Source organism: Centropristis striata, chromosome 7 (genome assembly GCF_030273125.1).
Source record: "Centropristis striata isolate RG_2023a ecotype Rhode Island chromosome 7, C.striata_1.0, whole genome shotgun sequence".
Lineage (NCBI taxonomy): Eukaryota > Metazoa > Chordata > Actinopteri > Perciformes > Serranidae > Centropristis > Centropristis striata.
The window spans coordinates 8,868,228-8,882,612 of record NC_081523.1 but is presented as its reverse complement, the minus strand read 5'-3'; the positions used below and the strand labels follow the sequence as shown (position 1 = coordinate 8,882,612).

At 38.2% G+C, this 14,385-nt stretch overlaps 1 protein-coding gene across 2 annotated transcripts; it reads right to left on the bottom strand.

The window, feature by feature from the left end:
• Window positions 1–25: 25 nt before the first annotated feature.
• Window positions 26–13,973, bottom strand: ugt2b3 (UDP glucuronosyltransferase 2 family, polypeptide B3). 2 transcript variants are annotated; one of them, XM_059336366.1, is made up of 7 exons: window positions 13,202–13,973; window positions 4,009–4,635; window positions 3,438–3,586; window positions 3,167–3,298; window positions 2,016–2,103; window positions 1,064–1,283; window positions 26–610 (listed from the first exon to the last, which is right to left on the bottom strand). In XM_059336366.1, exons 1-7 carry the CDS (start codon window positions 13,923–13,925, stop codon window positions 337–339), a joined length of 2,214 nt encoding a protein of 737 aa, XP_059192349.1. In that variant the 5' UTR covers window positions 13,926–13,973; the 3' UTR covers window positions 26–336. The 2 variants fall into 2 exon arrangements, with proteins under 2 accessions (XP_059192349.1, XP_059192348.1); XM_059336365.1 differs by lacking the exons at window positions 26–610; window positions 1,064–1,283; window positions 2,016–2,103; ... (1 more) ...; window positions 3,438–3,586; window positions 4,009–4,635 and adding exons at window positions 7,186–8,109; window positions 9,266–9,485; window positions 10,341–10,428; window positions 12,720–12,851; window positions 12,937–13,085 and having other exon boundaries at window positions 13,202–13,971.
• Between the last annotated feature and the right edge of the window lie 412 nt (window positions 13,974–14,385).

The window sequence follows — 14,385 nt, the reverse complement described above, 5'->3', positions numbered from 1 at the left end:
TTAAAGTAAAATAGAGTATTGGACGCGAGGGAAGAGTATCTTTTTCTAATCTTTTACATTTTTGCAAGGCAAGTTTATTTGTATAGCACAAGTCAACACAAGGTAATTCAAAGTGCTTTACATAAACATTAAAAACAGGAAAACACAATTGAAAACAGTCAATTAAAACAGGGAAATGGAAATAAAAAATACAAATAAGATAAAATGCCTTAGTTTGTTGTTTCACAGTACAGACACTTGCTGCCCCCAAGCCAAAAATCACATTCATGACCATTGTGGTTGTACTACAAGACACGCTGCAAGTGTTTTTAACCAGCAACATTTAAAGTTAAACAGTTACTCTGTCTTTTGCTTTCTGCCACAGCACCTCCGGAGGCAGAAACTGCAGGTCTTGATAAAGAGGTATATAAGGAAGAGATCGATGGCAAAGAGGAAGGCCACAACATCCAGGCTGTGGTACTGGTACCAGGTGAGCTCATGGGCCTGGACCCTCAGATGCTTGGCCCCTTTGTTTCTCATGGTGAACTCGATCCAGAATACTGCCTCGTCCCGGGGACTCATTGGTCTGTCGTGGTGGATACTGGACAGCCTCATGGCATTCTCTTTATACCTATCAATGAAGACAGAAAGGTGAAAATGAGAATTAAATCATAATATTACATTTTTAGACTTTATTTATCTTACCAAGTATGGATAGAGATAAAGAGGGATTTTTTTCCATGTTCCATGTATAAAACTAAAATATCCAATAGGAAAACCAGTAAAAGACCATCCAGTGGTTTTGTAATTTCTTTTTAAACTTGAAACTCTGCAGTGTTATTTGAACTGACATTAGACCATGATTCTTTTATGGCATGTTGTCAATCTTGCTTCAGTTTTAATAGTCTAAAAGTAGCAAAATGGCATCCTGAAGACCAAAAGTTCTCCGCTCATACCCAGGTTTTTGCTTTGAGCGTAGTTTGTAGTTATTTTTCCCAGCAGCACAGCTCCAACCCTAATAAATTGGTGGGAAATCATTTTCCAATACCTTTTTTTGATAGTGTAGTTAAGTAAAATAACTTACGATTTCTCATTGATGACTGTATGGATTGCATCTCTAAGGTCGTCACTCTTCATTAAATTCAACTCTAGGAAAAGTGCAGCTCCCTTAGTTTTCATATGAACCATGTTGTCCGGCTGGTCAGCGAAGAAGGGGATTCCCACCATGGGAACTCCGTGATAGATGGCCTCATAAATCCCATTTGTGCCACCATGGGTGACAAAAGCTCTGGTTTTGTTGTGACCTGAGGAACCAATGAAACATACATTACTTTCTAATGTCAAGATGTGACAATACAGCGTACTATAGTCATATAAATGTATATACTGAACATTGGCAAAGACTTGTAAATAGAAGCTCATGATCAATCAATCAGACTTTATTTGTATAGCACTTTTCATACAAGAGAGATTCAACACAATGTGCTTTACATAAAAAAGAAAATAATAAAAAAATAACAAAACATAGAAACAAGCAAACACCCTCCACCCCACCCACCTTCATCCCACCCATCCTATTAAAAACAAAGCACAAACTGAGGAAGTGCCATCTCAACATGGAGCAGTGAGGAAACACTGGAGGCAGGTTAGAAATGAATTAGATAAAAATTTAAGTAAGATAAGATTATATATATACATATGTAAAAGTCAATAGAAAGTTTTAAAAAATGATTACACAAGAGGAAAAATAAGGGGAGTCACCACAGTCATTGGATTGCTTGCAAATCATGGACATAAAATACCAGCTTGTTATAATGCTTGTTATGAATGTGTAGCCTAGCGGTTGAAGAATTTGAGGTCTCTGAGTTACCATGATCTTCTTTGCCATTGTTTTCTTTCCTATGTCCCTTTTTTGATTTTGTGCTGTCAAACTAAATAATGAAAAAATGGACCAGAGACCCTATTTCACTTCAAAGTAAAGGTTGTGAGGTTAAAAAAAGACTTTTCTAAAAGGCCTGCTCAGTAGCTTTACTTACCCAGTAGGTCATTCTGAGGGATCCAGTCATATGTTCTGGTGTTGGCACCAAGAGTCTTTGGTTTCTCTCCACTGTATCTCCATAGCACCTATAAATAAATGGTAAAAATACTGTTACACCGACCCAGTCTTATTAAATGCCATAATAAGGACAGGATTATATTTTATTTTAAAAAAACATATTTTGGATTTGGTCTATGTGTGATGTGATTCGTTGCAATCATTCATTTATGAGAATCCTATCTCCACCCTCGCCCTCCTTTCTCCTTTCTTCTGACCTGTTACCTTATCATAAGCTGATTAACTTTTAACCCTGCAGGGAAGTGTTAGTTTTATTGAAGGCCACGTGGTATCAAAATAAATAACTCATTTAGACTTCAACCCTACTTCATAAAAGTGTAGTTCTTCAGTTAAGATTTTGTTGCCTTTCTTTTTGTTAGTTGGCATCACCTCGTCACCTGCAGTTTCATATATCATTAGCCTCATAGCATATTTGCCAAAGTCATATTTGAATGTTTTCGGAAAACAAGAAAAAACACAATTTTTAGTAAGCCCATTGGTATTTTTAATTGATATTGTAACAGCAAGTTCAAATAGAAGTGTGAACAAGTTTGCATAAAAAATTAAACACATCGTTTTCATAACAGATAAAAGTGACTTAGGCAGAATATGCCCTGACTAAGGCAATTTTCTCTTACATAGAAATAATGTAGTTTGGTTTGTATTTAGCGGCAAAAATGCCTAAGTCAAAGAAATGACTAAGGCAGAAAGTGATTTTGGACTCTAACAAGTGTTCTGATAGGGAGAACATAGGCAATAAGGCAGAAAGATGCAGCAGTGGTAGGAGAGTAAAGTAAGGCAGATATCACAATTTGGCCAAAAAATTACTTAGGCAATTATGCTATGAGGCTAACGATATGTTAGTTACATCAGTCAAAAAATCATTGTATTTCCCAACAATTTATTGGGAAATTTACAATTTAACTAGAGACCGTCTGAGGATGGGATTACCAGCCGCAACACCAGATCAGGCCTGGGGCACAAAAAGGCTTTTCCTGCTTCCTACCCATATACTGCCGGTCCCCTTGCTCAGGCCCTGCACTTAGGGATCATTCAAGTTCATATCGGTTGCCACAGAGATTGTCCTCTTACCTTTTGTGGGATCTGAGCGAGGGCCGAGGCGATCATGTTTGCCCTCTCTGAAGTGATGTTCTTAATGAACGATCCCAAAGTGAAGACCACGATACCAGCGTCTCCAGAGCTCTGCACAAACTCTTCCATATCCTGCAAGAAGAGTAACAATATTTCAGTGCAAACCAACCAGCACTTTAATGGTTTATTTTCTTAATTGTTTAAGTCAGTTATACTGTGGAAGTGCTGTAATAAAACACGAATAGGCTTGCGATACTGGAGATAATCCTACCTCTGGTAAAGGTTCAGCAGGTCTGCAGTGAATCCCACCAACAAATTTGAAGTTAGGAAGGAAAGGACGAGGGAAATCGAAATCCCAGTAGGTTCGTATCAACCAGATGTCTGCTTTTCCCATAGTCTCACAGGCACTAGTGGGTGTTCCTGTCACAAGGCAGAATTAATAGATAACTGCCACTTGTTGAAATGTATCACAAATACTTTGAGATGAGATGGCTAATTTGATTTACTAAAGATCTGTTTTGTTTTTCTAGTTTCTTGCTCTGTATAATTCTATGTTCCTTGTTCTTTTTTATTTTTATGTTATATTAGGGAATCCCACTATTCAAGCCCCATGAGGGTTTTTTGGGTTTTATTGGCATGTCTTTATTTTATTTCAATATGTATATGGAATATCTAAATTGTATTATGTTATTTTTTTCTTTTAAAACTGTGCCAAATAAATCAAATCAAATCTGAAATTGTTGAGAAAAGTGGTGTAAAAGTATAATAAACCCAGAGCAGTTAAATCACTTGTCTTTTATCTTGTCTAGTTACGCAGTGGTACTTGTTTTTGAGTTGCTCACCTTTAATTTCTGTGTAATATTTATCAATTTCTTTCCAAATGAAGTTATCCATCATCATGTCTTGCAGTGCATAGTTGAGGAAGTTCCGCAATCTCTCTGAGAAGTCCATCTTGTCGGTCAGTTTGCTCATAACGCCGGGGACAAAGGAAGGAGGAGCAGGTAGCTGACCACAGTGTCTCTCCCAGGTGTGGGCTATGGATAAGCGGAGGGAGATAACCAGGGGAATGTCTAAAATCTCTGCTACTAAGTCACTGCCGGGGTAGATGGGGTCAGCCAGGAGAAGGTCATATCTCCCCTCCTTCAGCTTCTTCATGATGGTTTCTGATTTTATCACGCCGTCCAAAAACTTCAAAGAAATCTGCAGGTTGACTTTCATCAGATCTATGAATTTGAGGGAAAACTGCACGTAGCTCATATCTTCCATCTCGTATATGGTGGTGCGAAGGAACTCCTCAAAAAACTCCTCAATGGTTTCTTTTGAGACAGACACGTTGAAGGGTTCATAGCTGAAGCGAGAAGGCTCACTGGCGTTCATGAACATAGACGTGCTCGGGACAAGAACCGTCACCTGGTGACCCCTGTCCACCAGTGTGTCCAGCACAGGCTTCATGTTAATCCAGTGGCTGCCTTCAGTGTACCACACCAAGATGTTTCCTCCATTTGTGCTCTGTGTCACACAAAGTAGCAGCAGGACACCAACAGAGAGACGCTGTCCGAGCCTCATGGTGCCTTTCTGTTAGAGCGAGATCTCTCAGTGGCCAGGTCCTTTTCAAAAGCCAGTCCTAGAAAATGAATGATTAACTAAACAAAGTGAAAGTCAGCAAGTGGCTATAGGTAAAAGGTAGTGGCTGTAAATGTAAGTCTGTAAGAAACACAACAACAATAATGTCGTACAGAAAGTAAAATCAGACTTTCTTTCTCTACAGCTCAAGGATAATGCTCCGTTTTGCTTTTTTGCTGACATTAAAAACGGAAATACTCACTGCAAGTGAAAACATACTTCCTCAAAAGACAATTTGATGCTATTCTGATAGGATACCACTAGAGGGCACAGCCAGTCTGTGCTCTACATGGAATGATGGTTTCTTTTCTCAGCACATTTCACTCTGTTTTCTTGCTCTTTCTGTTTTGTTTGTGTAAGCGCTCAAGAAGATCCCTAAGCTGAAAGAGCAAACACATCCGTTAGAGAGTGTAGTTGTTTGGGGTAGGACAGTGGCGGTTCTAGAGTAATTTTACTGTGGGGGCCAAGGAGGGGCCAGTGTTTAATCAGAGGGGCACATTAGCACATTAAAAATGGCAAAGATGATATTTAAGCATTCAAACTATTTATTTTAGCTTATTTAAACATCTCATTTAAGTGTATTTGGAAGATACAAATACATTGATTTAAATAATGAGACTCACCAACAATAACTTTTGAATGACAATGGAATTTTTCATTTTTGTGCACAATCACTTTTTTATTTTGAAAGTGCAGTACAGTCAGAATGATTATATATATATATATATATATATATATATATATATATATATATATATATATATATAATCATTCTGACTGTACTGCACTTTCACTAAACTTGATTTGATTAAACACTGTGTAGAACCGCCACTGGGGTAGGAGTAACAAAGATAGGTGAGTATACTATAGTTTAATGCTTTACAAACATTCTAAATACTTGAAAGTAACCAAACCCTTTCCTATAGTACACAATGATAAAATCCTATAATACACCATCAGATAATTGTGTACATGGTGTTCAGCTTTTTCAAAATCTTCATCATAACACATACTTAAATTTTAATTGTGCACCTTAGAACTAACAATTAACATTGGTGATGTATGACCACATGATTTTAGTGAATACATTGTAACTTTGGTTAATTTACAATTATTATTAAATTATTTTTTTTACAAAATTACATCCTCCAATGAACATTCAGGGCCCTCTTCAGACAGTCTATAGTGCATGAACTGAAGTGCATTGAGGGCATGTCCAACTTCCTCAACTAGTTACAGGCTCCTCAATCTGAATGCAAAGTAAGGGGCAAAGGGATTGTATTTTGGCTCTTAATTAGTCATAGATGTGTTTTGGGCGTAACATGAATTAAACCAGTCAGTCAGAGTGTCATCACCCATTTCCTTTAAAAGCCACATGTGCCTGCACTTCCTATTTACATGGCCGATTTGACAAGCTGAAGAAACAAGCGGCTTTCTTTTGAATAATTTTAGAATATCATGAAAAAGTTCAATATTTTGTCAGTCATTTCAGAAAGTGAAACTCATACATTATATAGATTCATTACGCACAGAGTGAAGTATTTCAAGCCTGTTTTTCTTGTAATGTTGATGATTCTGGCTTAGAGATAATGAAAACACAAAACTCAGTGTCTCAGAAAACTAGAATATTGTGAAGAAATTCAATATGCTGGTCCTGGGTCAGTGGTGGTTTGGGTCCATGTCCTCTGCTGCTGTTGGTCCACTGTGTTTTCTGAAGTCCACAGTCAACATAGCAGCCATCTAGCAGGACATTTTAGAGTCTCCATGCTTCCACAAGCTCTTTGGAGATGCTGCTTTCATTCTCCAGCAGGACTTGGCACCTGCCCACACTGGCAAAGGTACCAAAAGCTGCTTCAATGACCATGGTGTTACTGGGCTGGACTGACCAGCAAACTGGGCTGACCTCAACCCCATAGGAGTCTATGGGCTGTTGTCAAGAGGAAGGTGAGAGACACCAGATGACCTGAAGGCTGCTATAAAAGCAACATGGTGCAGTAATTCATGCAAAAGGAGCCCAACCAAGTATTGAGTGTATAGAAATGAACATACCTTTCAGAAGCATGACAATTGTGTTTAAAATATTCTTTTTTTAAATGTAATCTTATGTAATATTCTAATTTTCTGAGACACTGAGTTTTGTGTTTTCATCATCTGTAAGACATTATCATCAAAATTACAAGAAAAACAGGTGAAGTGCAAGTGAAGTTTCTTCTTTCTCACAGGAGAATTATGTTGATGAATCCTATTTGGGTTTTTTCAATTGGATGTGTGTGCCAGACAATTTGCAGTAAGTCAAAGGAAATGCCACAGTAAACCCATTTAAGGGCAGCAGACTAAAGCAATGTATGCTAACAACAAACAAAAAAAAACAGACATTTGACAGGTATTATGAAAGTCAGGCAAAATAAATACAACATGGAAAGGAAATGCCACCTTACAGCAGCAAAAAGAGAAAAAAAAATCCTGAAACAGAAGATAATCAAGACTCTTTAGCATGCCCATCCACTTTTTATTACAAATTGACACACTCAAAATAGAATAATTGAACTTTATAAAACATGAAATGAAAATACTTTATCAAGTCAGAGCCATTACAAATTATTGCCTTTAGGTAATTTCACATTGTAGCAAAAGGGATTTGCCTACATGTTAAAAAATGGAAATGAGTAGCTGTCAGGTTTTATCGTTTGTTTGTTTTTTGTGGTCAGGTCCAACGAAACTGTCACTCATGTCGTCAGGTGTTAGCATTGCAATGTTGTGCCAAACAAAGCAGACCATGGTTATTTTGCACACTTTTAGGTGTGTGTCAAAGCTTAGAATAGAAAATTTGAATTTTTTGACTGCCTTTTTGATTTTTCTCCTAATTACTTGATTCAAAGTTGATTCAATTACTGCTCCCAAGCCCCAAATTACATCCATGCCATTGTGGTTACATCACATGATTTAGACTAACAGGACAACCAGCAAATAGCCAGTTTATTTTTCATCCATTAGGTTTTTTTTTTAATCAACTACATTTCAGTTCAGTCAGTTACTCTGCCTTTTTCTTTGTCTTTGTCTCTTTTCTGCCACAGCACCTCCGGAAACAGAAACTGCAGGTCTTGATAAAGAGGAATATAAGGAAGAGAACAATGGCGAGGAGGAAGGCCACAACATCCAGGCTGTGGTACTGGTACCAGGTGAGCTCATGGGCCTGGACCCTCAGGTGCTTGGCCCCTTTGTTTCTCATGGTGTACTCGATCCAGAAGACTGCCTCATCCAGTGGACTCATTGGTCTGTCGTGGTGGATGCTGGACAGTCGCATGGCATTCTCCTTATACCTATGAAAGGGGACATACAGGTTAAAACAGTGGCCGTTCTAGACCAATTTTACTGTGGGGGCCAAGGAGGGGCCAGTGTTTAATCAGAGGGGCACATTAGCACATGAAAAAATGGCAAAGATGATATTTAAGCATTCAAAATCTTTGAATGTCTTGAAAAAGACACAAAATGACCAAAAAAAGACACAAAATGAAAAGACAGAATAACAAAAAACCCCACAGAAGACATAAAAATGTCAAAAAAAGACACAAAATAACTAAAAAAAAGACACAAATGCCCAAAAAAGACACAAAATGACTTACAAACACACATAAAGACATGACAAGGATTAAAAAATGGACAAAATAGCCCGAAAAGACTCCATAGAGCTAAACTATTATACAATGTACACATTCTGGGTTCCTTTTGTGTACAATGATATATTGTTTGAACAAAAAAAAGGTTAGAATTGCTCCATTGTTTATTGTTATGACTTGATCATTTTATTATTAATTTGACACAGGGGCCAAAGGCTTCTTCACAGGGGCAGTGGCCCCTGTAGGCCCCTGTGTAGAACCGCCACTGGGTTAAAATGAGAATAAGGTTCTATGTATTTTCTATTTTTCTGTTTGTGTTTCTTTGACTTACCAAGATTCAAAGAATATGGATTCAAATGGTTAAATTTTTGGTTTTATGTATTCTAAAACAGATCTACAACAAGATAGCCAGTATATGAGGGAGAGACTGAATGAATGAATGAATGAATGAATGAATGAATGAATGAATGAATTACTTTATTAATTCCACAATGGGGAAATTCAACCTCAGCATTTATTTATTTTGTTTACACATAAGTGAACTCACCATGCAAGGGGCAGTGGGCAGCACATTACCGCACCCGGGTAAGGCCATACAGTATTTTTTTTTATTTCTTTGTGACCTAAATTGAACTGACATACTGCATTACACCATGGGTCTTTATGGCATGTCGTCAAATATTAATGTGAGCTCTCCAAAAACTGAGGAAACATTTTGACCAATTGTACAGCTCGTTTTCTTAGATGAGGGTTAGAGTCTCAGGGACACACAAACCCCTCCACTAATATAAAGTGCTGATTTTTCAATACTTTTTTAATACACTAAAACCAACCAAGTGCAGTTATGCAAAGTACTTACGATTTCTCATTGATGACGGCATTGAATGCATTTTTGAGGTCCTCAGTGTTCATGAAGTTCAAGTCTGCAATAACTGCAGCTCCCTTAGCAGCAACATGAACCATGTTGTCCGGCTGGTCAGCGAACATGGGGAGGCCCACCATGGGAACTCCGTGGTAGATGGCCTCATAGATCCCATTTGTGCCGCCATGGGTGATGAAAGCTCTGGTCTTTGGATGTCCTGATAAGAAAAAATATGAAACATACATTACTTTGTCCAGTGAAGACTGACTTTTCAAGCACATCTTTTCACTTGTGAACATTGGAAAAGGCTTGTGAGTAGAAACTGACTATACCAGAGCCTGCAAAGGTTTTGGAAAAACTACAGAAAACGACAATGCGACAACAACATAAGCCCCTAACTCAAGGATGGGCAACTTAAATGCTGGAGGGGGCCACAATTTTTCATGGACACTACCACAGGGCCACATATAGGACCGTGCACTTAACCAGATATGATGAAACTGCAATTTTAAATATGTTTACAGTGCAGTAACATAACATATTTCATGCTCAAATGCATGTATAACAGTATAAATAGGAATACAAAAGGTTTGGAGCAAATAAAAAGTAACCACTTACTGTGATTTCTTTTGTTTTCAGTGCAAGAACAGCAGACTAAGATTAATTGCAAGAAGTCATTTTGTTCCTTTTTACACTGTACTTTTAATATTTCATGCTCAAATGCGTGTAGTTGTACTGAGGGCCACCTTTAGTGAGGGTGCGGGCTGTATGTGGCCCCGGGCCTCCAGTTGCCCATCCCTGCCCTAACTCAAGGATTTTTTTAAAAAGTCATGTGGATGACCAGAGTCATTAAGTTTTCTGAAAACCATGAATAAGACATGCCAGCTTTTAAAAGTACATGTTATGAATATGCACTGGTTGGAAAATCCCTTGTCTCTGAATCGACATGCTTCTTCTTGCCAAAAAACAAACTTCCCCAACACTTAATGCTTTGTCTTTCCTATAGCCCTTTTAGGATTTTGTACTGTCAAACTAAAAACACTTCAGTGGCTGTTTGAAAAGCTTTTCTTACCCAGTAGGTCATTCTGAGGGATCCAGTCGTATGTTCTGGTGTTGGCTCCCAGAGTCGCTGGTGTTTCTCCGCTGTATCTCCACAGCACCTAAAAAACAACAGTAAACACTTTTAGACACTGTGCTTATTATGTCATAATTAACTTCATGCCACGGACATTTATTCTTCTTTTTTTTTTTTTTTAACAGATCATATTTGCAGTCTATCTTGACTCAAAAAAAGTGTCAGACAGTGTAGATTTTAATAATATAGACTAAAATAAACAAAATAAGGTAAAGCAGTTGTATTTTTTAATAAAAACTCCAATGCTCTAATTTGGAAAGTGTTTGATCTTCAGTGAATAACTTGGTGGTTTTAGATATTCTCTATACTTTTTGGCTGGACTGCAGCAAAGAAGGGCTGGCCTTATAAAAACTAAAGTCTGTTACTGGGTGAGTCACTGAGTGAGTCAGTTACACCATTGGTTGATAACAGGAGCTCCCTCATGGGCTGTTGATCTTTGAAAAGGGATAGATATGATAGTGTTTCTATCTCTGTCATCAATCAGCTGATTCACTCCCCCAATACATACACAGTTGTTGTTGCATGTAACACGTTTGTTACACTTCATCTTTTTATAACTTTATTTTAAGCATTTTTATTTACCCAGAAAGCCTTATTTGAGAAAATGCTTAAAATTGCATCTTGGTGCGACTGTTTATTTTTTGCATATACATTTATATATTCCTGTGTGTAGCTGGTGTGTGTATAGCAAGTGTATGGTGGAGGAATGCCCAGGGCAGACAGGTTGTCAGGTGTTAGTGATCAAAGCAGAGAATAAATTAACAGTAAAGTTCTCAAACAGTACTAAATGTACAGTGTGGGTTTTCATCCATATACTAGTCTTCTTACACTAAAGTTTCTCGCCTTAAATCCTATCACAGTATCTGATGCAACTACAAAAAGCCCATGTTGTTTTAACTTTCTCAGTTTTTAACACTACTGTAACTTTTACCTCTGGTCTCCTTTCTCATCATTGGCTGATTAACTTCAACCTTGCAGGTAGGTGTTGGTTTCATTGAAGGCCAACATGTTGTGAAAATCCATTTTACACTTTAGACCAGGGGTGGGCAATTAATTTTCGCAAGGGGCCACATGACCAATACCACCAAGGTTGCAGGGGCCCGACCAAAACTCTGAACTCAATTCTGCTCAATATTAATCGCTTTATAAAATACAGTAAAATATCTGGTTTTGAGCTGATAAGAATACATGTTATGATAAGACTGTTAATGTGGAGTAAATCAAATATAGCAGTAAAAAGTAGTAAATACTTAAATCACTATATCACTTTTCCATTTATTTAAAACAAAACTGTAAATGACCTATAGCCAGACCATAGCAAGGTTCCTAAAGGTGTTTTTGTATTATATAGCTTCTTTTTTTTCATTTTTGTAAATTTTCAAGGTGTTTTACAATGTTGTGGTGCTTTTATTTTGAAAAGGTGCCGTCTAGTGTGAAACGGGTGCTTTAATTTTGAAAGGTAGTGACAGGAAATAACGGTATAACAGGTGGAACGGTAAACTGAAAAACGAACGGTAAATAATAACGAGTGCATCGTAATTCATATAAAGTTGATATAAAGTATCAAAAGGCTTCTATAGTGGCTGGCTGACAGGACACAAGGTTTGTTAAAATTCATTTTCTTTTGTCATATATATTAGTGGCTATATTTGTTGTCTTAACTATAGTAAAAGTGCTTGTTTGCTCAAGTGCTAATGCTAATGTTTGCTATTGTTTTCCCACCCAAGGAATGTCTTTTATTTTCATGGAGCTACGATTTTAAATAAATCTTGTGAACTATCAGTTAAAAAGTCAACCGTCAATCAGCCAGGAATGCTACTTAACATACATATAAACCACAAAAACAATATAGAACATGTATGTTATACAGTAAACCAGTAATTTATTAACTCTATGCAAGAAGCAATACGTGTTTTTTACAAGGTACAGAGGTAACTCGGGTAACTCAGGTATATGTAAATCGCCTTCAAAATAAAAGCACTGCGGTTGTATTGATTTCTAATTTGTGTGTAACCTCACATGGGCCGGACAAGGACAGCCAACGGGCCGCCCAATGCCCAGGTCTGCTTTAGATCTTACTTTACAGTGGTTACTAACGCAAACATAGGCAACACAATCTTAACTGTGAAGAATTAACATCACTTGAAACTGGTTTCAAGCAGTGACATTTGAAATAATTTGTGACATGTACAGAGGTCAGTCAAATAGCATTTAATTCACTAACTATATAGTTGTGAAAGAGCCTTTTAAATAGTCCTTGTTTGCAACTGCTTTGCGGTCAATTATGTTTATTCCAAATAGAGATTGTCCTCTTACCTTTTGTGGGATCTGAGCGAGGGCCGAGGCGATCATGTTTGCCCTCTCTGAAGTGATGTTCTTGATGAACGATCCCAAAGTGAAGACCACGATACCAGCGTCTCCAGAGCTCTGCACAAACTCTTCCATATCCTGCAAGAAGAGTAACAATATTTCAGTGCAAACCAACCAGCACTTTAATGGGTTAAAAATATGAATAGGCCAGAGATAGTCCTACCTTTGGTAAAGGTTTAGCAGGTCTGCAGTGAATCCCACCAACAAATTTGAAGTTGGGAAGGAAAGGACGAGGGAAATCAAAATCCCAGTAGGTTCGTATCAACCAGATGTCTGCTTTTCCCATAGTCTCACAGGCACTGGTGGGTGTTCCTGTCAAACAGAAATTATATAAAATATTTCAATATGTCCTGATATATTAAATCACTATTGGGCTTCATGTGGTTCATTAAACAATTGGTTGTTATTCAGTGGTTCTTCTTGCTCACCTTTGATTTCGGTGTAATATCTGTCGAGTTCTTTCCAAAAAACGTCATATATCACGATATCCTGCAGTGCATAGAAGAGGAAGTTCCACACTCTCTCCGAGAAGTCCATCTTGTCGGTCAGTTTACTCATGGCCCCGGGGACATAGGAAGGAGGAGCAGGTAGCTGACCACACATCCTCTCCCAGTTATGTGCAAGGGAAAAGCGTAGGGAGAGGACCATGGGGAGTCCCAGAAGCTCTGCTAGTAAGTCACTGCCGGGGTAGATAGGGTCAGAGAGGAAAAGGTCATAGTTCCCCTCCTTCAGCTTCTTCATGATGGTTTCTGATTTCATCAAGCCGTCCATAAACTTTAAAGAAAACTGCAGGTCGGTCCTCATTAGATCCATGTATTTGATGTAAATCTGCAAATAGCTCATATGATCCATCTCGTACATGGAGAAACGAAGGAACTCCTCAAAAAACTCCTCCACCACCGCCAATGAGACGGATACGTTGAAGGGTTCATAGCTGAAGCGAGAAGGCTCACTAGCGTTCATGAACATAGACGTGCTCGGGACAAGAACCGTCACCTGGTGACCCCTGTCCACCAGTGTGTCCAGCACAGGCTTCATGTTGATCCAGTGGCTGCCTTCAGTGTACCACACCAAGATGTTTCCTCCATTTGTGCTCTGTGTCACACAAAGTAGCAGCAGGACACCAACAGAGAGACGCTGTCTGAGCTTCATGATGCCAGTTTGTTAGGGTGAGATCTCTGCTGCTGGATCCCTTTTTAAATGTGCTCAATCATTAACTCAACAAAGATGAACTCTGACTTATAGCTTGTCTTTCTGCTGCATCACACGTTTCATAACGGACTCACCCCAAGCAAGTGGTTATAGGTAAAAGGTATTAGCTGTGGAGTTGATAATAGTAAGTATTACAATATCAGAACTGCAGTTCCACAAAGTAAAATCAGGCTTCCCATCACTTGTTTCCCTTCATCATCACTCTTCAGCTAACAGATAATGCTAGTTATGTTCTTTATGCTAACATTAAGAAAGGTAACACAGACTATGAAAACATCAAACTTCCTGAAAAGACTAATTTGATTATTTTCTCATATTATATCACTAGAGTGAACACTCAACCTGTGCTGTGGCCCTCAAGTGGATTTCTGAGCCAAACGAGCTAACACATCTGTAGAGG

Coding starts and splice junctions, on each gene's coding strand:
- ugt2b3 (XM_059336366.1), bottom strand. CDS start 13,925: ATGAAGCTCAGACAGCGTCTCTCTGTTGGTGTCCTGCTGCTACTTTGT. Junction 3,587..4,008: donor ATATTACACAGAAATTAAAG/GTGAGCAACTCA, acceptor GCCTTGTGACAG/GAACACCCACTAGTGCCTGT. Junction 1,284..2,015: donor CCCTCAGAATGACCTACTGG/GTAAGTAAAGCT, acceptor TTGGTTCCTCAG/GTCACAACAAAACCAGAGCT.